This window comes from Natator depressus, chromosome 2 (genome assembly GCF_965152275.1).
Source record: "Natator depressus isolate rNatDep1 chromosome 2, rNatDep2.hap1, whole genome shotgun sequence".
Lineage (NCBI taxonomy): Eukaryota > Metazoa > Chordata > Testudines > Cheloniidae > Natator > Natator depressus.
Window position 1 is genome coordinate 191,386,934 of NC_134235.1, and position 25,483 is coordinate 191,412,416.

Here is a 25,483-nt window from a genome sequence, read left to right on the forward strand (position 1 = left end):
CCACTAAAGTGCTAAAACAACACAGCATTAAAGAAAACGCTTCCTATCACTTGCACACCAAAATAAATTTTTTTCAAAACCACGTTTTTGCAGTTTTCGTTTGGTATTCTTGTTTTTTTGGGATGAGTAAGGTCTGCTTGCTGAATCTACGACAGAGTTCTCTCCATTTGAGCAACAAATTCCCAAGCTGCATATTTGTGGTTGGATAACTCCTGCATAGGGCGTTTGGAGTTTCCTGAGTATGGAGGAAAAAAGGAATCAGACTCCAGTGTTTAACTCATTTACTGCACTCAGATTTCCTGTTTTCAAATGTAAAGGGTTTGCAAAGAGTGCATAAAAGTTTCCAAGATACATAGATCTGCGAGTGTTAAAGACAGGGAGCCTGATTCAAACTGCTGAAACTCCACTGATTTCAGTAGTGTTAGTCCAGATCTAAACTTGTGTAAGTGGGAGGAGCATCAGGCACAGTGTGTATTTATGAAAAATGTGCCAATCCCTGTTTGGCTGAAGTTCAGAACACATAAACCAACCCATAAATGTACTTCACGCCACAGCAACAGTAGTAAGCTAAACCTTTCACTAATCTGCATCTGTTCTGCAAAGAGCTATCTATTCACAGGTGAAAAGTGTTGAGGGGGATATATTTACTGAGCACTTATACTGCAATCTTCTAAAGCAGAGGAATGTTTTAATCTTAGACAAAGTTGCATTATGGAAAAAATCAAGTCAATCTAGAAACCAAGTTAAACACTTTACATCAAAAACAGAGGACTGTGGGAAAATCTGTTTGAAGCGATAGCAAGAGGCTGAACATTACAAGCTGGAAAACTGTTGTATGCGCTGTAAGGTTGGGGTGTTTTTTAAGTGAATTTAGTAGTTGGAAAAAGCGTTGAACTGAGATTCCTGGAGACTAAAGACGGGATTCTCAAAGACACAGCATTAACCCAATTCTATTCCCATTAGGCAATGGTGAAACTCCCATTCACTTCTGTGAGAACAGATGTAGGCCAATGCTAAGTGCTTTTGAAAATCCCATCCTAAATCCCTAATTATCCACTATCCAGGTACAACATAAGCAATGGCAATACAAGCTTCCCTCCATGTTACTCTGAGTGCTTGTGGGAGAAACACCTCAAAGGGTGAGAGAGCATTTTGATCTCCATATCAATTAATTTCTTCTACTCTACTGTCAAGAACGGTTCCAATTAATGTTTACTGAGATGGCTGGTTCCTCCCTGAACAGGAACAAGATCACAAATTCATTTCACACTGGCTACTCAACAGCTCTCAGATAAGAACCTAAAACATTCCAGACTAGACCAGTCATCCTTCTGCTGTAATCCAGTATCCCTGTTGTCCCATATCTATTACAGCAGATGCTTTTAATAAGGTGGCTCAACTACTTCATTTCTTAATTTCCTAGAGGAAATGTAGGTAACTCATCTGATCCTGGTAACTTTCTGATATTTAAGGTAGCAATTTGTTCCAGAATCTCCCTCATTTGAGCCTCTGACAGCGTCTCAGCTTGAGAAAACATTAAGTTTTGGGGTAGGTACAGTATCTCCCCACCATCCTTTGTAATGAAGGCAGAGAGAAAGAAAACATTTTGCTTCCCTGCAATGTCCTTATCCTCTTCAATAGGTCCCTTTGAAATAATGAATGGAAAAAAAATGTTCAATAGCAGTCCTTAAGGACCGGCTGTGGTGTCTGTCTTGGAGAAGAATCAGTGCTATGATTTCTCATTAGCCTAGGAAAGGTCAGTTTAATGCGAACCCAGGACACAAGGAAATGGGGAAGAGGATAAAGGATTGAATCTCTGGGAGTACTAACAACTGAATGGTAAGACACCACAGCAGGGCTCATGGTTGCTGAAGAACCCTGTGCCCTGGTTGAGTCAGTATGAGAAAGCAAGCAGCAAACAGGAGGGAGAGCCCAAGCCCTTCAATTTATAAATCTGAACCACACACTTTCCTCTCGCAAGAAATGCAGCTATAATATTTCATTGTAATTTAATTGGGAATTGTTATTGATTCAGGTCAGCGCTGGATACATACTGTGCATACGTTCTGGGTGAGATAGTAAACATTTTTGCAAGATAAATTGAACTGCTTGACTGCAGAACACTTGCATCCTGTAGTGTGAAACTTCTTTGGCAACTGGTGGAGAACCAACCCGAATATGGATGTGTGGAGTTGTTCATGAAATGCTGTGGAATGCAGCCAACTTCATTACAACAGAGTTCCTAGCTATTTCCATGTTGCTGAACACACTGGAGTTTTCAGAGAGTGACTGGTTAGTGCCCTAGCAGTAAGTGATGAAAATCATTTTGCAGGAGCCAATCCAAATATTTAACTTTATAGAAGATGTTGCTTGAAATTTTTTTCATATAATTAAAGAATGGGATTAAAATCAAGCTTGACATTGAAGTTTGAAGTCCTAGTATCCTGCTTTGATATTGGGAAAAAGAAGCAAAGTTGACAGTCAACATAGCTGATATTCAAATATTTTCCAAATATGAAGAGAACCAACATGCAGGAGTTTGTTTGGCTAGAAATTTCAATCATTAATAAAATGAAAGAAAAGGAGTACTTGTGGCACCTTAGAGACTAACAATTTATTTGAGCGTAAGCTTTCGTGAGCTACAGCTCACTACATCGGATGCATACTGTGGAAAGTATAGAAGATCTTTTTATACACACAAAGCATGAAAAAATGGGTGTTTACCACTACAAAAGGTTTTCTCTCCCCCCACCCCACTCTCCTGCTGGTAATAGCTTATCTAAAGTGATCACTCTCCTTACAATGTGTATGATAATCAAGGTGGGCCATTTCCAGCACAAATCCAGGGTTTAACAAGAACGTCTGAGGAAGGGGGGTGAGGGGGGTAGGAAAAAACAAGGGGAAATAGGTTACCTTGCATAATGACTTAGCCATTCCCAGTCTCTATTCAAGCCGAAGTTAATTGTATCCAATTTGCAAATGAATTCCAATTCAACAGTCTCTCGCTGGAGTCTGGTTTTGAAGTTTTTTTGTTGTAATATCGCAACTTTCATGTCTGTAATCGCGTGACCAGAGAGATTGAAGTGTTCTCCGACTGGTTTATGAATGTTATAATTCTTGACATCTGATTTGTGTCCATTTATTCTTTTACATAGAGACTGTCCAGTTTGACCAATGTACATGGCAGAGGGGCATTGCTGGCACATGATGGCATATATCACATTGGTGGATGTGCAGGTGAATGAGCCTCTGATAGTGTGGCTGATGTTATTAGGCCCTGTGATGGTGTCCCCTGAATGTGTGGGCACAGTTGGCGCTATATTGATGACATCTTCATCATCTGGAACCATGGAAAAGAAGCCCTTGAGGAATTCCACCATGATTTCAACAATTTCCATCCCACCATCAACCTCAGCCTGGTCCAGTCCACACAAGAGATCCACTTCCTGGACACTACAGTGCTAATAAACGATGGTCACATAAACACCACCCTATACCGGAAACCTACTGACCGCTATTCCTACCTACATGCCTCCAGCTTTCACCCTGACCACACCACACGATCCATTGTCTACAGCCAAGCTCTACGATACAACCGCATTTGCTCCAACCCCTCAGACAGAGACAAACACCTGCAAGATCTCTATCAAGCGTTCTTACAACTACAATACCCACTTGCGGAAGTGAAGAAACAGATTGATAGAGCCAGAAGAGTTCCCAGAAGTCACCTACTACAGGACAGGCCTAACAAAGAAAATAACAGAACGCCACTAGCCGTCACCTTCACCCCCCAACTAAAACCCCTCCAACGCATTATTAAGGATCTACAACCTATCCTGAAGGATAACCCAACACTCTCACAAATCTTGGGAGACAGGCCAGTCCTTGCCTACAGACAGACCCCCAACCTGAAGCAAATACTCACCAGCAACCACATACCAAACAACAGAACCACTAACCCAGGAACCTATCCTTGCAACAAAGCCCGTTGCCAACTGTGCCCACATATCTATTCAGGGGACACCATCACAGGGCCTAATAACATCAGCCACACTATCAGAGGCTCGTTCACCTGCACATCCACCAATGTGATATATGCCATCATGTGCCAGCAATGCCCCTCTGCCATGTACATTGGTCAAACTGGACAGTCTCTATGTAAAAGAATAAATGGACACAAATCAGATGTCAAGAATTATAACATTCATAAACCAGTCGGAGAACACTTCAATCTCTCTGGTCACGCGATTACAGACATGAAAGTTGCGATATTACAACAAAAAAACTTCAAAACCAGACTCCAGCGAGAGACTGTTGAATTGGAATTCATTTGCAAATTGGATACAATTAACTTCGGCTTGAATAGAGACTGGGAATGGCTAAGTCATTATGCAAGGTAACCTATTTCCCCTTGTTTTTTCCTACCCCCCCCCAACCCCCCTTCCTCAGACGTTCTTGTTAAACCCTGGATTTGTGCTGAAAATGGCCCACCTTGATTATCATACGCATTGTAAGGAGAGTGATCACTTTAGATAAGCTATTACCAGCAGGAGAGTGGGGTGGGGGGAGAGAAAACCTTTTGTAGTGGTAAACACCCATTTTTTCATGCTTTGTGTGTACAAAAAGATCTTCTATACTTTCCACAGTATGCATCCGATGAAGTGAGCTGTAGCTCACGAAAGCTTAAGCTCAAATAAATTGGTTAGTCTCTAAGGTGCCACAAGTACTCCTTTTCTTTTTGCGAATACAGACTAACACGGCTGTTACTCTGAAACCTAATAAAATGAAGCAACCACTTGTTGGATTCTGAATATCAGATGGTCCATTCATGTGCTATGCTACATTTAAAAAGAAACAAAGGTATAATAGGTCTATTAAACTTTTTACACAATAAAACAGAGAATTAAAAAGCTTTAGCTATGTACAAATGTAGAGGTGAGTATATATATATATCACAGCACATAGTGCACAGAGATAATACTGCTTCAGAGCAGGTGCATGTCAGATTAGAAAGAGAAATGACAGAAAGATGAATTCACAAAAGAAGAAGAGAGCTATTGGAAGGAAGTCAGCTAATAGACTTAATTGGTGTCTGATCCACATCCGGACCAGGAACACATACTGTAACCCCCCACAAGACACGGAAATTCTGTAAGATTTTCTTTGCAGAGTTTCATTTTTGCTGGTCCCTTGGGAGAGGAGTTTGGTCAATCCCTGAAAGCAACAGATCTGCAAAGGCTCTGAATCTCCACGCAGGCTCTCGTCTCTACATGGTGCCCTCCAGTTGGACAAGCCAAGCTCCTACATCTCTCGCAGTGCCGACAGTGGTAATACCCTGGCCTCAACATCTCCAGCTTCTGCAGAACTGTGAGAAGGGAGTGATATCATGGAGGTAAGTCCTCTCATCTTTTGAAATTTCCCTGTCACACTATGAAAGTTTCTTGACATCTCTGCCTGCCATGCAGATGGAGAGGTCTATTTAGCACGGTTACTGATGTGCGAATTAATGGCTAGTTTATTAGATTAAACATGATTATTAGATTTCTTGTAGTGGTAATAATCATCCTATCCTACAGAGAGAGGCAGATTGAATCTCTCAAAAACAATATTTTAAAACTTTGCTAATTCCAAAGAGAGTTATCCCTTTGGCTGATTTTTGGTGTAGGTATAGATCCAGGTGCCAATCCTCTCTTACAACTGCAATGGAATTCCACCAACTCTATGCATGTATAAGCATCTGTCTGTGTACATAAGAAAAGCCATGCTGAGTCAGACCAATGGTCCATCTAGCCCACGGTCTGGTCTTCCGACAGTGGCCAATGTCAGGTGCTTCAGAAGAAATGAACAGAATGTAGGTTCCTATCTGGTATTGGATTCTCAATCATGATTTCAGTTTGAGAATCATTTCATTAGACTTCTCATAGCATGTTCCTTGGTTTTATATGTTCCAGTCACATAGGCCACTCTCTAAGCATTTCTTCAACTACTGTATATTTGCTGATATTTATGTGTGATGTTGTACTTCATATGCTTTCTGAAAATATGCTTATGAATGTGAATATGATGTAACTGAAATATGCTTTATGCAAAAGGTCTCTTGTAAGGTATCATTACAAAGCTTATCATCTACTCAGTTTGTTCATCCTATTTGTATGCATGTACCATGCTTGTATCTGAAGCTAGAAATATGAAGTATAACTCTGAGGTCCTAGTGTAATTATGCAAAATGTGGACCATTAATGGTGGTTTAGAATCTTGATGGCTCCCACTGACTAGGACAATTGGTTGTAAATGGTTTATTTTCCTACAAGCCTTCCTGTGTATGTGTGGGCCAGCCCGTGGGTAATGCGGAATGAGGTCTCACAACGACATGTGACCATGTCACCTGATAATGAAATCGATCTTACAAATGGTATTTTTCCATTTAGAAGGAGGGGTGGGAACCTAGAAACACAAAAGATTCCCGCCGTGTGCCAAAGCTATAAAAGGGGGTGCAGCAGGACAGAGAGGGCTGCCAGTCATGACAAAGCTCCTGCTTTCCATCTAAGATGTCTGCTAGAACTAACAAGGACTGTACCAGGGGAAATGAGTGGGCCCAGACTAGAAAGGAGTCTAGTCTGTGAAAGAAGCTTATTAGAACATCTCTGAGGGTGAGATATTACCTGTAATCTGTTTCTTAATATATTAGGCTTAGACTTGCGTGTTTTTGCTTTATTTTGCTTTGGTGACTTACTTTGTTCTGTCTGTTATTACTTGAAACCACTTAAATCCTACTTTTTATACTTAATAAAATCACTTTTGTTTATTAATGGACCCAGAATAAGTGATTAATACCTGGGGGAGCAAACAGCTGTGCATATCTCTTTATCAGTGTTATAGAGGGCAGACAATTTATGAGTTTATAAGCTTTATACAGAGTAAAACGGATGTATTTGGGGTTTGGATCCCGTTCGGAGCTGGGTGTCTGGGTGCTGGAGGCAGGAAACCTGCAGAGCTGTTTTCACTTAAAGCCTGCAGCTTTGGGGGCATGGCCCAGACCCTGGGTCTGTGTTGCAGCAGGCTAGCATGTCTGGCTCAACAAGACAGCGTTCTGGAGTCCCAAGCTGGCAGGGAAAACAGGCTCAGAGTTAATCTCAGCACATCAGGTGACAGTCCCAAGGGTGTGTCTGTGACCAAACCCGTTACAGTATGCACTGAGAGCAAACATGCATTTTTTTTAAATGTACAAAATGTACATAAAGGAAAACAGAGGAGAAAAAATACCTCTCCAGTTAAGTATAAAAAAACTACATCATTGTACTAGGTGTAGCAGCATTAGTAAAAGATGTTTATTTGGCAAATGTACTTAATATTCCGGACCGGACCCTTGATAAAGAAGAAGTCCATCCTATGCTCTTTGGAGGATTTCTATGTTTCACTGGACTGCAGCACTGTGCTTCCAGCTGAAATCCAGTGGATACAATATTGGCCCCTTTCTTAGCACAATCCTCTCCATAGCACAGAGGCTGTGTAGAGTGCCCCTGCCTGACCCCTCTACAACAGGGTGGATTTTACCAAGAGAGAACACAACTTAGAAGTAAAAACAGGTTTAACAACATTAATTCCTTCATTAGAAACATAATGTAGAAAAGGTGCCTTACTGCGTTAGTCTTGACAGAACACGTTTTCCAATAGTGAGAGAACACTGAACATCAATTCATTAGTGTTTGACATGTTTCAGTGAAACAAAATCAGCCAAAGAGGAGTGCAAATGCTAGAAGTCATAGCAAACTAATGGTCAAAACCAGGGAGGTGGCTCTGTTTATACATCAATAGGATGAATAATTGTCATATTTGACTGAACTGATACAGATGACTCAATCCCCAGGAAACTGCATTTTGTTTTCCAAATAAGATTTTTCTGGATTTCCCTCAGAAAAGCTATAGAGAACTTCTTTCACAGTCTTGACACTGAGTCAGATTTATCTCCAGTAGGAGATAAATAATATGTGCGATACTCGAAGTTTCAATGTATGTTTATTCACTGTGAGCGAAATTCACCCCTATAGAGGGCCAGCACAGGCACTCCTTACTTAAGTCCCATTTAAGCCTTCAAAATAGGGAGTAGATAGGACCTAAGTGGTGGAGCAGCCAGGTGCTGGCCCTCTACATACGGGCATGTTTCACCCCACTTCTATACTGCATTTGGCATACGGATGAATAAATATCGCACACAAAACGTTTTGATAATTTCTTTGACATTTTATTTATTTATTTTGGTATCATTTGGGGGTCAATGTCCACTGTTCAATGAAGGTCAAAGCCAGGCTTCCTGCCTTCCAGTCTCCATTACTGGAGGTTACATTCTTCTCTTGCATCTTTGTTCCAACTTCTTCCAGTCCCAAAGATGGGCAGATAATATTCTCTTTCACAGTCTGTCATGCAAATTGGCTTCCAACCTCTGTAAGCCCTCACATGCTTCTCCAGGCAGGTTTCCTTTCCCAGGCTGCTGATTTTTCAGTAATACAGTGGAACCTCAGAGTTACGAACACCTCGGGAACGGAGGTGGTTCGTAACTCTGAAATGTCCGGAACTCTGAACAAAATGTTACGGTGGTTCTTTCAAAAGTTTACAGCTGAACACTGACTTAACACAGCTTCGCAACTTTACTATGCAGAAGAAAAATGCTGCTTTAACCATCTTAATTTAACTGAAACAAGCACAGAAACAGTTTCCTTACCTTGTCAAATCTTTTTTTTTTTTAAACTTTCCCTCCATTTTTTTAGTATATACATTTAACACAGTACTGTACTGTATTTGCTCTCTTTTTTTGGTCTCTGCTGCTGCCTGATTCCGTACTTCTGGTTCCAAACGAGGTGTGTGGTTGGCTGGTCATTTTGTAACTCTGGTGTTCGTAACTTTGACGTTCTATTGTATGATGTACTATTTTGTATGAAGTCACCTGACTTTCCTTTGAACCCCAGTTTTCTAAATATGCTGATTTTTTCTAGTGGGAGAAACATTCCGCTGTATATTTACTTTGACTTACACAAAATATTTAAAAAGCCTATTCCAGGACTCTAGGCACCTTGGCTAACTATTAAAAATACAATAAACCCAATACACACAAAAAGGTATGTAGCAGTCTCCACAAAACCAGGAAAGAGAAAAACACCACTCCAGCCACAGATATTCCAGAGTACAAATCTCAGCCTTTGGTGCAATGCTGCCACCTCAAATCCCTTGGCTTTGCAACATAGTCTAAAGAAATTTAATATTGTACAGCACTGACACGAGCATCTGCATTTTAAGAATGCCTCCCCCTTTGCTATTTTCCAGCACAAGAATTCTGCTATTGCTCCTCGTTATGCAACTTGATTGCTACTGCCTCAAATCACCAGATACATATACATTATGGATTATCCCCCAGAAACAGCTATTCAGGATCAACCTTTACCACAGAACATATCTCCTGCCTTTGGTTTCTTTTTCAGAGGTCAACAAATGTCTCAGATTTCCTATATTTTAACAAGGAAACATAGTGTATCAGGGAAATAAAATCCCAGGATCCGCAGTACGCATTCAGATGCCTCATTTTGCCATTTTTTCCTATTTGAAGCAAATATTTTTATTACAATACGTCAGTAAAACCTAAGAGCCAGTAAAACTGTGTAATTTGCATTGTGGGACTCTATTAAAGAGGACAACAAGGAACCTTACAACAGTTATTTTAAGGCACAATGGTTTACAATTCAGTAGCAGGCACATGAGCCCCATGTACAGAATAGCTTTTTTTTTTTCCTCGCCTGGTAACAATGTGTATAGGTGAAATTTAAGGTTAAGCCACGCATCTGGCTTTAACCCAGACAGTCCAGTTTTTAGCTTGTGTGTCCAGGAGCCATTTAGAGTTGCCAGGTGCCTGTTTTTTTCACCAGAAAGTCCAGTCATTAAGGGGACCTGGCAGTGCCCAGTCAGATGTACTGACTGGACACCAAAAGTCCGATTACTGTGGGGTGGGGAGAGGTACCGGGACATTAACCCACGCCAGCCCCTGCTCAGCCAGGGCCGTCTCCTACCTGCAGGCAGGCTCCAGCTGCACAATCCAGTAAGTGACAGAGGTAGGGGGCCAGAGGAGCAACCGAGAGGGGTGGGGTAGGGGCATGGCATTGAGGAAGGAGGCAGAGAAGGGGCGGGGCATTGCAGAAGAGGCAGGGCAATGGGTGGAGGACTGGGGGCCTGATTACCTGCAATTAGAAAGGTGGCAACCCTAGTTTTAATCCACCAGAATTCCTTAAGGGGAATATTCAAATTTACAGGTGGAGATTAATTTTTTAGGATTCTGCGAGCCCTATGCCACCTTCATGGTAGATGAGACAACTAATCGGGAATGGTGGACCAGTGCATTTACTAGTGCATTTACTATTATCATTACTAAATTATTACACACACAGAATGGCTAAACCATAAATTCCCCGCAACAACCCCCCTTCATGTTGATGTAGGACAATTCATCAAAGGCGGTATTTCATCCAATTGCATGTTCCCATCTAATTTGGTCTTAACGTAAGCAAATTGCTGGGAGATTTCTAATGTGAATCTCACAAAACTTCTGAAAAACATAATCCAGTGACCTCCAGATACAATCATTATTAAATTATGTCAATGGAACTGAACCAGGTGGCCAGACTTCTTTAAAGAAATACAGCTGCAACAAACTTTCATTAAATTCAGTCATTTCACTCCTCCAAACAGACTCACTAGGCTATTAAATGAAGAGTATTCCAAGGCACATTAATAGGCAATTACCCAGTGCACCACAGATTAAGGCATCTTCCTGATTGCTATAGAACTCAAACTCTGTTTGCTTATAAAGTTCTTAAGGGAATGCAACAGACTATATAGAACATCACAAAATAACTTGCATACAGAACACAGTTCTCAAGAACACCAATGAGCCAAAAGACAAATAAGCCAATGGGGCCAAGAGACAAATAAGCATTGAAATAAATAAACCAGATTCCTGCCAGATGAGAAAGAAAGAGAAAGAAAGAGAGAAAGAAAGCAAGCCTTCGGAATTTTCACTACACAGACGGAATAACATCATCACAACACAGGGAAGGAAAGTAGAAACAAAAAACTTGCTCTTACCTTTGCCATCTGGGCCTGAACGCCATTTGCTTTAAGAGATGCTACCGCTTTCTGTGCTGCTGCTGGACTGTCAAAATCTACAAAACCATAGCCTAAAAAAAATACAGAAGTCTTTGTTAATAGCTATAAACAACCTCCCATTTTTTGTCAAACTCTTCTCAGGTTCTTCTAACCGACTGCTCTCCTGACACTCAGCAGCCGCCACGTCTGTGTTCCTTTCATCTTCACTTCCCTTAAATCAATGGTACTTAAAGAAATGGCTAGTTCTCTATCAAGGACTGCTTCAGGGAGCTCTCTGAGCACCAGTTCATCGAGGCTAGACATGGGGAGATAATCTTTCACTTTTAAAATGGCTGCTTTACAGCCCAGTTATTTTCAATAGTTTGGTTTATCAAATTAGTCAGATGGTTTGTACAATACACTTCCTATTATTACCCTTCCCTCGCTTCCCCTCTGCCCCTGCTCCCCGTCCCCCTGGCAATCCTTTCTTCTTTGGTGACCAGGGCTGGGATTTTCAAAGAAACATGAGAGTATTAAGCATCCAACTCCTAGTGAATTACAGACTTTTACATTTGGATATTGACATGCCTAGAGGTGCATATAGGTGCCTTGGGAGATTTACAAAAGCTCCCAATACTTTTAAAAATCTGCCCCATGGCTCCTAACTCCCTTAGAGTCCTTTGAAAATATTCCAGCCCACATCTTGCTAAGAGGTTACAACACAGATATATGCTTCTTGGAGAGAGTCTGCAACCACAGCTCACCTCCCTGCAGGCTGAAACCGAATTGCCTGTAAACTTTAATAATATTAGCACTAGCATGTTAATAGCGTAACGGCTCCTCTGCCATCATCTCCATTTACCAGGTCAATAAGCACAATACAGTAGGCAGCACAAATACGTTGCTTTCCTGCTGTATCAGGTTTTTTTTATTTCTTTTGGGTCAGCCTTTACCCTGTTAATGTGTGACCCTTTCTCCAGCCCAGTCCTCCAAAAGGACTGTGAACACCTCACCACCCAAAGGGCCTGAAGACTCTTTTGATGTGCATGCCTCACTATAGGCAATGGTTAGTCCAAGTAAAAAGAACCTATCACCCAAAGTTTCTCCCAGGCTAAAATCTTATTTGCCAAGTTTTAAGCTTTAAAATGAAACAAAAACAACCAAGATAGTTACTAAAAATATATATACTAAGAAACTAAAGAAGGATTTTGAGGCATTGTTTTAATAACGTCCTCCATTCCTGAATCTCTCTGTTCTGTTTTTTTTCCTAATCTTTGTACTTTTTCTTTTTGATTTAGAACATCAGTACACATCTAGGGAACCTTTTGGACCAGCTGTGCATTGTGACAGTATGCTCCACAGCACCGCCATGAAGAAGTGCAAAGAATCACTTTTGTTTTTGTTTTTAATTAACTATTTAATTTTCTCCCCTCGGGTTCCTCTTCCCTCTCACTCAGCGTGTTATGCTGCAATGAACTTGTTACACACAGCAGCGTGCTTCACAGTGCTCTCAAAAATGCTCTGCAAAGTAGCTGTGGAGTTTGTATTACTAACTCACTAAGAAAGCCTGCTACATGAAGACACAGGGGTCTCCCTTGGATTTCCACAAAGCCTTTGTTCATGGGGTGATACAAGTGCACATACTCAAAGTCAAGGAGAGGAAAAGGAGAATGGTTCCTGGGAGGAGACAAGAACAGATGTAACTTCACAGTCTCACAATACAAGTCACCCTCACTTGACTCTGAAGCTGCCAATAGACCCTGAAGCCCACCAGGAAGCCAGATACCACCATGAAAGCTTAGACAGTTTGGGTATTGGGATGGCCTGGAATGAGTATGGGAACCAACCTATTTTTAGGAGGTGGAGTACTTGTTATTGCTAGAAGATTGCATCTTGTTCTCTATCTCGATATGTTCATGTCTTTGTGCAGGGGGGAAATACTAAAACTATCTTTTAGATGTTGACACTGTAAAAACTGGGCATGGCATTGGCAGAACTGGAGATTTACAGTAGGTTTATATTGCAGGATTCATACGTGCAAGGTAAGTGATTTTTAATAAGACTTTCTGCACAATGTTATATAGAAAAGTGGGTGTGTATATGATTTAGTTCTACCAGTAAATTTATATTAGCATCTCTAGGTTTGGGATGTTTTGACAGAACACACTACAGACAGCAGGTATATGTAATGTAGTCAATCAATCAATAAAGATTGAAGTCAGTCCACTAGGTTTAATTGTGTGAACAGAGCTTCTATACACTTATTCTAATGGCCACAAAATACCTGAGAGTGGTTATAGAACTATATCCTCCCATTAAAGTCAATGAGGCAAAAACGTATACCTTTGGCCAGAGCCAGTTGTTCATTACATATACTTTCATTAATGATGTTAGTATAATTGTGAAGTTGTTATTGTTCCTTCCCTCCAGTTAATTCTCATTCCAAATCCTCCTCTTATCTTCACCTCTCAAAATCCCTCCACCCCACACAGAACATCAGGACAAAATCACTGCAAGGCTGGAAAGCAACCCAAAGAGCACCTACAAGCCATGTTCCCAGGCTGCTTCAGCATTCAACCATCCTTACAAGAGTTTGCAATACTATGCAGCATAACGGCAGACATGTTAATGTCCTTCTCACCACTTATGTTGGCTGTTAAAATGTAGGGTATGTCTACATTACAAGCACTACGGCAGCCCAGCTACAGTGCTGCAGCTTTGCCGCTGGAGCGCCGTAGACATTTGCTGCAGTGACAGAAGGGGTTTTTCAATCACTGTAGTAAATCAACTCCCTCAAGAGGCAGTAGCTATATCGATGGATATTGACCTTAGTGGTGTCTACACTGGGGCTTAGGTTGGCCTAACTACATCTCTCAGGGTGTGCATTTTAGGTGTAGACCAGGCCTCAGTTACTATGCTGGTCTATTTCACTTTTGTTTATAAATGTAACCAGAGTTTCATTTTCTAGTGTCATGCAGGAAAAAAGTAAAGTGACTGTCTATATCTTAAAGAAACACCCTTCCTCTCCTACCCTCACATTCCATTCTTTACCTTTTTGCTCCTAGCCATAAACTTGGACTGCCAGCTCTCTTTTATTTCCTATGTTATTCAGCACCTAGTAAAATGGGGCTCCAATGATTAATTAGGACTCCTAGCTACTACTGTCATATAAATATGAAACAACCACACAACAAACACAGCAAATCTATTGTCACTGATTTTTTTTAATCTCATTCCTTTTTGTTTTTAACATACTCTAAATTAAAAAACAAACCACCTACTGAAAAGTTCCCTTAAAGGCGAAGGACCAAATTCATCCCTGTAAGTCCTTTGACTTCAGTGTAGTTACACCAAGGTGATTTTGGCCCTCCAACACTAGAACTAAAGTGGTGGGCTCCTGGTTTTATAGACTGACACATACTACTAGCACGTAAATGCAATCACAAACAACAAGACGAGACTATCCATAATCATTGCCAATCCTTTCCTCTGAGAAAGAAAACGACTGTAATTTTATTTGGCTTGATGCCATCAAAGCGAAATAATTAAGTTTAAGGAGTACAAATGGTGAGCCTGTACCTATGGGGGGATGAAACAGCTAAGCATCAGCAAGCATAAGTTTATGGGTTGCTTCAGTAAGCGCTACCTGAACACACAGGCAGACACTTAACATCTATGTCTCCTATAACCTAAACAGCTGGGGATCTCCTGGTCTCAGTTTTTCAGTTCCATAATTAAGCTTGGCAGCAGGTTCAAATGAATTAAAAGTGAATGTCACTGTTTCCTCAACAAATCCCTCATCCTTGTTTTTCTTACTTGTCAGAAGAAGGCTACCAGAACAGCAATTAGTGGTAAGCAGTGCAGTGAAAAAGAACCAAATATACACTAATTAGGTCACTCGCCAAACACATTCATTTCATTGGCAGATTTAATCAATGTTTTCCTGAAATGCCTTAAATCTCCTATGCTAATTTAAAGTTTTGTTATTATTGTTGCTTTAAACACAGATGGGATGCCTGGGGATTTTCAATTGCTGTTTCCAAAACCATTTCTAAATAACAACCTCTTCAAATACTGCACCATTAATATTTAGGTTCTGGTTTTAGGAAATGGGCTACATTTTGTGCCTACAAATGCCTTGTGCTTTTAAAACATTGCAGGTATATTTTATATCTCTTGTATGTCAAACTGTGGATTGCACCCACAAATCAGGTAGCTAGACATAACTCTAAATATTACAAGAGACTACCCACAATTAACTCACAAGTGGAAACCAAATACAAGTATTCTCACATTGGTGCACAAATACAGGTCCCATTAAGTCTCTTGGGATTTTTGCACATACACTGCTATGAGAGTAGACCTGCTTGTGTAACCCACACACCTTCTGGGTGTGGTGTTCTGTCCCATCTAGTGGCACCAAGACCACTTAAAGGGAGAGACATAAAATGAGTCAGCTCTACAGCCTTAGCTAACAGGCAGTTGACTTTCAGCTCATGTGGTAGAGGCTCATGCACGGAACTCCAGAGGCCCCAGATTCGATCCCGCCCACCTACGACCGGGGTCTGTTGGTGTTACACTTGCGTTTAAAAATCTCTGTTTGGTGTATTATAGTAGTATTTTTGCTAATGCTGGGAGCTATGTTACTAATTGTAGTTCTAAGGGCCCAATGGGAGTCGAGAATGGTGAGCACGCTACAAGATCAGTTCCCAAATACGTATCACAGCAAAGGTCTATGTAATAGTTTTTCAGCACGGAAGCATTTCTTCATGGGCAGGTTGCGTTGCAGACTCAGAATCTGTTTGAAATCCCTGGGATAAACTATAGTATTTAGCCAATCTCCTGCTGGGGGAGGGGGCAGGCTGGGGGGGGGGGAGTCGAATGGCCTAGACAAAGAGGCCACAGGACAAGTGTTTCATTTTGCAAAGAAACAGATACAGAGCTGCACTGCTGCAGAGGGAGCATCAGGGAGATTTCTACTTCAGGGGGTAGAAGAATAATGCACCACAGACCTTTAAAACGTGCAGTTTTCTCTTCCCAATTTGAATGCTCATGTCTGCTGCATACATGGGGATGTAGCACTGGCCCCTCCCACTACCTTTTTCAGTGAGATGCTCTCAGGAACAGAACAGGCTACAACTCAGGACAGGCCTTGTGTAGGTCAGGCAAAGGGGAGGTGCTCCTTACTCCCTCCCGCTTAAGGGCTAGCTACAATTTTACTGTGCTTCTGCAGAAGGGAGCCTGTTTTCCATGAAAGTTATAAGCTCTTCAAGCCTAATAGGTCTGGATTTTTCTTTTATGTTTTTTTTCAAAAATCATTAATAAAATCAAAGGGGGGGGTGTTAACAAACAAAACAAAAATACAAAACCATATGTCAATGTAACATTAAAGTCACAAATTGAAAGCTTAAAAACTAAGGAAATGACCAAGTGAAGGTTCTCAAAATAATGCTAATTCATCCACACTGCACCTGTGTAATGGAAATTAAAACTGTGTACCTGACTACTAATATTTGTTGTTCTGTGTACTCCATAAAATAGAAGATGTGCAAAATGTCTGTACTAAGGTTACTATGAAAAAACTTAACTCTTTCATTTCATTTCCTGACTTTCCACCCTTTACATTCATGGCTGAAATCCTGGCCTCACTGAAGTCAATGCCAAAACTCCCACAAAACCCTGACACGGAAAAAAAATGTGATTTAGGTTGCAAAGTTAGGCAATGACAGTTTTATAGTTGCCCACATAATTGTCGTTCTGCCCCCTGGTCTATACATCCTTTGCACTGAACGAGGCAGGGGATCTATAAAAATATTATTTACTTAAAAACTGTATCATAATGAATATGCACAAGAGGGCAGAAAAAAGGTAAAATAAAAGGGTAATAATAATTCTAGATTTCCTAACTTTTAAGTGCTTGGCTTTGCAACCTTAATAACATTCTTTTAACATAGTTGTTTCTATTTGAAATTTCTAGGCATTTTTTGTTTTTAAAGAAAAGATAAAACACAAATTCTTTTATGTGAAACTATGACAATTCCCCCATATTAGTATTTGGAAAGACCCAAGATAGCAGACCGGAGAAGCATGGCAGTTTTATATCTACTAGTTCCCATTAGAAAGCATAAAATATTGGATTTTCAATGGGATCAAGCTTAAAAATTCTGTTTCTGGCCCTCTAGAATTATGAAATATCATACCTTAAACCTAGAATTGACATGACTGAATACATTGCTCATCTTGGGCCTTCAGTAGGTGTAATTTTGAGATGAAACTTCTATATCTGGGGGAAAGAAGGACAGATCTCTGACAGATTGATTTTTTTTCTTAAATGACTTTTTGAAGTTGCTTGAAGGTTTGGAAAGTGAAACGCTCTCCCAGTAGAGGGGTATGTGACATGATGAATGGGGACACAGGCATGGGGAAGGGGAGGAGTCAAAGTTGCATAAAAAATTGGGAAGCCATGTTCTAAAGCGTATTTTACACATGGATCTGTAACTTATCATGTGGATGTATATATCACCATCACATATGTATACGTTACAGCTGTAAAAAAAAATTCTAATAGTTTATTCAACGAAAAATGCAGTTTTGGGTCAACCAAAAGTATTTGTGAATTTGACATGGATTCCACAAATAGTTTCATACCCCCAAAATCTAGGTGGTGGGCTAGATTCACAAGTTGACTTAGATGCCATTCACAAAACCAGGAGGATGAGAAGGTGGAGTTGGTGCTGGTGTCTCCCTCCTTCTACACATAGCCCAATGGTTAGAACACTCACCTGAGATGTGGGAGGCCCAGGTTCCTAAGTCTCCTAAATCTGCCTGATTTGGAACAGGGATTTTAACTTAGGTCTCCCACATTGCAGGTGAGTGCCCCAAACACCAGACTGTTAGGTAATCTAGGTGCGTCTCTTTCAATCTTTCCTTGTGAAATGGCTCCACTAGCCGCTGGAGCAGAGATTGGAACCCAGGTGTCCCCCCCCTCTAATGTGAATCCTCTCATTCTCACACACTCTCTCTGGCCCAATGACTATTTACATACAGCGGAGCAGCTTCAGCAAGAGAGACCGAGAGAGACTCAACACAAATTACTCTCTCGTCCAAAGGTTGGCGTGCTCACCTGCAACGTGGGAGACCTACATTAAAATCCCTGCTCCAAATCAGGCAGAGTGGTGACTTGTGAACCTGGGTCTCCCACATCCCAGGTAAGTGAGTATTCTAACCACGGGACTATAGAAGAGGGACTGCACCACTAAGTCCTCCTATGGTGGTTTCACGAAAGGCATCTCCAAATTTTTGTAGCTTTTAAGTAAAAAACTGTTTAAAATGCCTGGACTAGACCTGGAATGATTTTCCTGGGTTTTTTTTGTTTGTTTGTTTGTCCAAGAAAACCAAAAGATTTAATTTCAGGTCTATCCAAATTTTTTATTTTGTGGGTTTTTTTCAGTTCAACCAGTAAAGCAATGATTTGCACAAGTTTAGTGTTTATGTTTATATGCCTTGATGTGCTACATGCACACCCACACACATGTATATACAAAAATCTTTTATGCATAGACAGGCAAATAGATAACAGCCTCAGTAAGCCATTTCCCTTTCCCATTTACATGCAACCATTTCTGTTCCATGAGGACTGAATCCATCTGTTTAGTTGTTAAATTTGCTTTTGCCCTGCGTTTAGCTAGAGTGTCACTTAAAAGGTAATGTTCATTTCAACAAGCAGGTAGGCTACATAAAAAGTGATTATCCAATAATTTACTATGCAAATTTCAGTGACTGTTTTATGCACACTGGATAAAGAATCAAATTAAAACCTTATAACCCTTGGAAAATTAGAGTTAGCAAGCAAAGAGGCTGATTTGCCCTTGAACACAAAATTACTTAAAGCAGAGTTTTTGCATTGTTCACACAAGACTAGAGCCACAAAAATACCATGGATACCACAAAGACAGCAACTGTAAAATACTCTAAATTATTAAAAATCTCTGCCTTTTAAAAAAGTTCCTGGTTACTAGAAAGTGGTGAATCATCACATTTTAATTAAAGAAGCTAATGTATAGTCAGAAGAAATTAATTGCAAAGGGAGAATCTCAAATGCAGCAAAGAAAATCAAGAGTAAACATTGTCCTTTCATTAAAGATAGCTCCCAAGATACACCTACATTGATAGTATGCAACGTGCAGCTGAAATTTTTGTTTGCTTTAGCTTGATATGGAAATATGGAACATACCTGTCACTCTGATCATGGTTCAGCCCTTTTTTACATCTTTCATTCTCTTCAACTCTTTTATAATAACAGAACTAGAGAAAAGTAAAACTGGAAGCAACTAGGAGCCAAATTTTTACAAATGTGTGTGCAAAAATATTCCTACAATTGAGTGCCTAATTTCTGCATTCAGTTACTGTGAAGTAAGTTGGGTATATATGAATGCAAATGGCTAGTTAGTTTGACAACTGAACATTTGCTTTACCTAATTAATGCACACAGTTGTGATTACTGCATGCACAAAATAGGCATAGAGCTTCTCAATGTCTTACCTCATATTTAAAAATGTTGCTAAACTGGAACATTTTGAAAATCCAGCAAGTGTAATGGAACAATACAAATAGACCCATAGAATTTAGGTATATGGGAAAGAAAGTAAGAAAGTGAGATTCATCCAAAAAGTTTCATAAGAATAAATTTGAAAAATAATAATCCAAAAATGGATATTTCATGGGAGCAGACATTAGAAAATAAATAATCCTAAAAAAGAGAGCAGGAGTGATAGTGGACATCATAGCTGAAATGAGCTTTTAATCAAATACGGTAGGAATAAAAACCAATCACAGTACATATGGATCACGGAGGTTATATGGCACTAGGCCACTCCTCAAAGTCTATACAGGGTAACTGGCATCTGTACAAGAAAGACTGACAGACAGGAGGGAATTCTGAAAAAAAGCAACAGAAGTGATGAGGGCCCTGTGACAGAGTGCAGAGGATGAGCAGGTGAGCCTTCACTCTGATCACTCAGATGTTAATTATTTCCCCCTGTAGAAAGCTGACAGAGGTAATTAGACAATCAGGCTGGCTGGCTGGGATAAGGAGCCAATTAGCGCATCAGCCCAAAGCGGATAGGAAGGCAAGAAGGAAGTTCCAACAACGTGAGAAAGGGGTCTAGGGCTGGGTGACCCCAGTTGCACAGAGACATCAAGGGAAGCAGGCCTCTGTTCCCCTCAGGTCCTGGGGAGAGGGCCGAAAAATGCTGTTGGTGCTGTAAACAGACTGTTGCATGGGGATTGTTGAGGAAATACTGGAAGGAACTTAAAATAAAGGGCTATGGTGAAGGCACAACCACTGGAGTCCGTGCAGTTTTTGTGGGGAAGAAAGCAGGAGAGAAGCCACGCTCCGGGACACACCTATATAGTATTTATTTATGAGGCAAGAGTAAAATAACTAAAGCCCCAATCCTAGAAAACTTCAGTGGGACAACTCACAGTGGGTAAAGTTAAGCACATGCTTAAGTCTTCGTAGGATCTTGGTTTAAATACATATAGACTAATGGTAACCATATACAGGTATGTGACCAATGTATACAATGGCAAAGTATAGGAACTATTTAGGGACATCACAGGAGCGTAGAAATGATTAGATAAAACTGAACAAAAGACAAATTTAGGAAATATTTTGTGATATTCTGCTAACAGTGACTCTTCCAAAGTGAATGGTGAAAATCCCATTGCTTGAGTAACTTAAAACTAGATTGAATAAAGCACTCAAAAATACTATAGTATAAACTCTGTATTGGCAGGTATGGACCAGTGAGCTAAACAATCTTTTTCATCTTTAACTTCTGTGATTCCTCTTCCTGCTAGGTTGCATTGATCAGCTGTCAAAATCAAATAGGAAGATGAATTCTTTTTAACCAGGAATGGTTGTCACAGCTTTAAGTATGTAATACAAACCAACATTTTATATGATGGGTATTTAACATTAAAATGTATTTTATATTTTAAAAAGAGTAAAATAAGAATGGACAAAAACTTTCACCCACAACTTGAAATGAACCTCAGACTTTAAAGATTTTTAAAAATTTGATTAATATTTTGAACAAGTCTTTTTCATTTTTATTCACCTCTGCACTTCTTGGTTCCAGCCACGTCCAGAGGTTGAAGTTCCGTAATACCACAAGACAGACTATTTTCATGATATTTCCAGCCAGCAGGTAACACTGCCACTGTCATATGGAAGTTTTGTTCCTATGAGGTTTCATATTTGGTTAAGCAGACTCAAGAGATTAATCTAGCTTAGATAATGTTTGGGTATGATCTTAATTAAACCTCCTGCGATTTCTCCATCACTTATTTCAGAATCATGTGATGCTGGGTATAAAACCAGTATACAGAAGCAGTTTAAGAAAAATTTTCAGCCACATTCTGCACTAATATATCAGCTTTGTGCATATAAGTTAGTCAAAAATGGTAAAAACAGGATGTCAGTGGAAGTTTGGGATTCATTGTATGGCAGGGAACATTGAAATATTGGGGAAAAGAATCGAAATTCTGTAGTGGTCAGGTTGTCCAGCAATACAATGAGAGTGAATCCAATTCCATGGTGCAAAGAAGAAAGCTGTTCAGTACCTACATCATCTGCTGCTCCTGGTCTACTCAGCAGGTAAATGTGTTTTTCTCTTTCCCATGCTGTTGGGTCGTCAATCTTTGATAACATTAAACAAGTAAAAATAAAAGTGATCAGGAAGAGACAATTCAACAAGGGAAGATGCATCCTTTTATTTATTTATTTATTAGAACTAATTTTCATTTTCAAGATATTTTAAAAAGAAATAAAAGTTTATTGAGCAGCTTTCAGAAAATTTTAAAATAATGACAAGCATGCCATTATCTAGGTTGCTTTGGAGGGAAGATGAATCCTGAAATGGTTTTAATTAAAGAGAGGCATCCGTTTTAAAAACACCACCCTTGAGAGACTGGGCCGTGGACTTGTAGTACAGTCAGTAATATGAAGAGTACAGCAATTTAAGTTCCTTATGCAAACCCCTTGCAATTCAGAAGAACAAGGAGGACTTCAGAAAGGGCAGGAATGTGAAATCCCAAGATAACACTTTCCCCAAAATCGAAATATATTTTCTTCAGACCACTCTTCCAATTCTGGCACACCAGCCTCTGCTATAGTAAACATTTTGAATGCTGTGTCAAAAGCCCGTATTATAGCCCAGCAACATTCATGCTCTCTCCAGGTTTTGGTTGTAAACCCCCTTACACCGAGCTTAATTATATTTGTGCTAAAATATGATTGGACTTGTTTTATAAGGTATCTAACCCAAAATAAATGTTGCACTTGATTTTAAACTAGATGCTTACCCTGTTACCACATTGTAAATGTCCCCTTCCAGCCACCTCCCCCATTTTTTTTAACAAGTCCACATATTTATACATAGTTATAGCTGGAAATTCTGAGATACCTCAGAAAGGGTTATTGTTCTTTCAGACTGCAAGTAGCAGAAGAAATCCCACAAGAAAACTTATTCTCAAAATTTCCAGTCCACTTTTTCAGGTCCCAGAGGAGTATGACAATTCAGATAAGGTGCAGATGAAGTGCCTTGAAATTCTGGGTGCTTATCCAGCGTCAATTTTTTAAAATCTCCCACTGTTCTGACGTTCCTCAAATAAAAGGACACATTCAAGTAAATTAATAATGTTTCTGGCTAAAGTGAAATGCTCTTCTCTTTGCTTGATTTAAGGTTGTTAGTTCATGTTATTTTAACACTATAAATATATGACCACGTGTATAATCCTGAGACCACTTGCAAAGGGGGTTGGTACTTAACTCATTAGAAACAATGTTTCCACTGCACAAGGACCAAAGTGTAGGGCTCTTTGCCTCCTAACACACAGCAGAAGTCACTTCCACAGCTAGCCTTCGCATAAGGGCATCTGGGATGAGACTGAGCATGTCATGTATAGTTGGAGGTGTAGCCAGGTGGCCCATACACAGGGCAGATCAATATGGCCAAACTGACACGTCATATCGTGGCAACAGGTTGCACCGAATTATCTTACTACTCCACATATCTGGCAGCAGCATGCTGAGGATTCCTTTTCTCAATCCTGCTTTGTTCTAGTGCTTTAGACCTTTTGCTCAGTGACAGTTGTTTAATAAAGGAGCAAAAGTTATCAGCCAGAATTGCAATGAAAGGCCAAATAAAATACATTGGATAGCAACTTTTACCTCCTGAGCCTAATCGCGGAGGACCAGCATACACATTTCCATGCTAAAATAATATAAAAATAAGTATATCAGTGTAGGATGTCTTAGATGTGTGTGCTGAACATATGATACCATATTATTTATAAGATGCCTTCTATCCAGAAGGAGCCTAGAAATTTTAATAAAGATATATAAGAAAATTATTTTGCCCTCAATTGTAAGAAAATGCCCTGCAGGATAGAATGAAGGTGTTTGTTTATACCAGCACTGAGCAGCATTATACAACAGCTTAGGACGTAAAGTGAAGAATATCATCTGCAACTAAAAGAGTACAGAGTATTTATGCAGTCAGGATACTATTCCCCATTCTGGAATTTTGCCAGGACCCAGAGATCATAGACCATGTAAGCAGACACAATGCACACATTGTGAAAGAGATATTTTTCAACACCCAGAAGCACCTGCATGTACAGAACACGTTGAACTGTAAAGAAAATAACCTGCCAACATCCTAAACCAACACAACAGTTTCTACCAAGAAACTCAATGGTGAAGCCAAACAGATTATCTTCCATACCCCTGTATCTGGGTTTCATGTTGGTCACTGGCTTAACAATGCTAGTTACGGTGGGCTGCGTGCTTACAGGAACATTAAACGTCAGAGGGATTGTAGGGTGACTCTTACTTAGACACCAGATTAGGGGTTTCAATGTGAAGCTGTGTAGATGTTTTAAGACTGAACATCTGATTTGTGTCAACTGCAAGAATTAGCCAGATGAGTATTTGGCATGCATGCTCATGCTATCTTTAGGGTATGAATATTATATGATAAATACAACAGAGCTGTTTGTTTTATTATTGATCCATTAACCTGAAAACACCACCCCCGCCTCTATCATGGTCTGGAAACAGATAGATATGGCAGGAGGAAGAGGATGAGGTGCCAACTGCTTCAAAACTTTAGGAAAGCAAGAACTGGGTTGAATGGAGTCTTCTAAAGAAAAGTTTCTGTGCACTATGGGACAAATATCCTGTTTTCATTACTCAGGGCAAGAGGATCAGCTGCATGCCTCTACACCCATTTCACCTTCTTCTTATGAGGCACTTTCTTACTAAGTAGTAGAGGACTGCTAGCTTCCAAAGAATTGCATTACATCAGGATAAGGATAAGGAAACAGACAATTTGTAAGAAAAATAAACCCTCCTCCATTCAAATGATCACATGTCATTCTATGCATTGACTTGTATCACTAGCTTATTGCACTTGTTTTATGTGCTAACCAATGGAATCTAGTTTCTCTTGAAAAAATCAACATTTTTGAAAACATTTTTGAAAAGTGTATGAAATGAAAATTGGGAAAGTCAGCTCATAACTAAAAAACAAACTCTACTTTTAATTGCTTAAAATGAAGCCACAGAAGGCTAAACATCTGGGCTTTCTGGAGAGCATCCCAGATATTGTATGTAACACCAAAGCTTTTCATCACTGCCTCCTCTTAAGGACTGGAATAAAGTGATCCCACCTAATATTTGTTGTGCGTGTCTGCAGAACACCAGAGAAATGTGTCATTTAGATTGTCAGATTTTTGAGAAAGGACTGTTTTTATTATATGTACATAGAGAGCGCAGCACAATGGGGTTTGACTTTGATTGGGATCTCTAGGAATTACTGAAATACAAATAATTCTGTGGTAGCAGCAGCCACACCACAGATGGACTGTAAGAGAAGCCATTTAGTGTGGGATTTTCAAAACCACTTTACTAAGTCAGGAACACTATTAGACCCATTGGAAGTCAGTGGGACTTGTGCTCACTTAAGCACTTTGGAAAACCCCAGGCATTTGTCGTTTTATATAATTTTGTTTTCCACTTTCAAGTTGTCAAGTTTCGGAACCGGTACCAGATAAGCTCCAAGCTCCATATCCAAAAATTATTGGGTTTTATTCAGGAAATACTGGGAGAAATTCTATAGCTGGTTCTATGCAGGTCAGACTAGATGGTCACCGTGCTCCCTTTTTAACTCAGAATCTATGAATCTATGAACTGCAAACCAAAAATGTACAGAACAAGGTAACTGGAAAACTGTTTAAACCAGTACAAAGTTTCAAGAGCTAGAGGCAAAGGTATTACAATTAGAGCCAC

The 25,483-nt window shown here is 40.0% G+C and overlaps 1 protein-coding gene across 3 annotated transcripts in view; it reads right to left on the minus strand.

Annotated features, from left to right (window-relative positions):
- The window catches only part of RBMS3 (RNA binding motif single stranded interacting protein 3), a 910,338-nt gene that overhangs the window by 307,283 nt on the left and 577,572 nt on the right, over window positions 1–25,483 (minus strand). For all 3 annotated transcript variants that reach the window (XM_074945627.1, XM_074945630.1, XM_074945628.1), the window contains one exon: window positions 11,128–11,219. In XM_074945627.1, coding sequence (XP_074801728.1) covers window positions 11,128–11,219 — 92 coding nt within the window. The remainder of the gene's footprint in view (window positions 1–11,127; window positions 11,220–25,483) is intronic.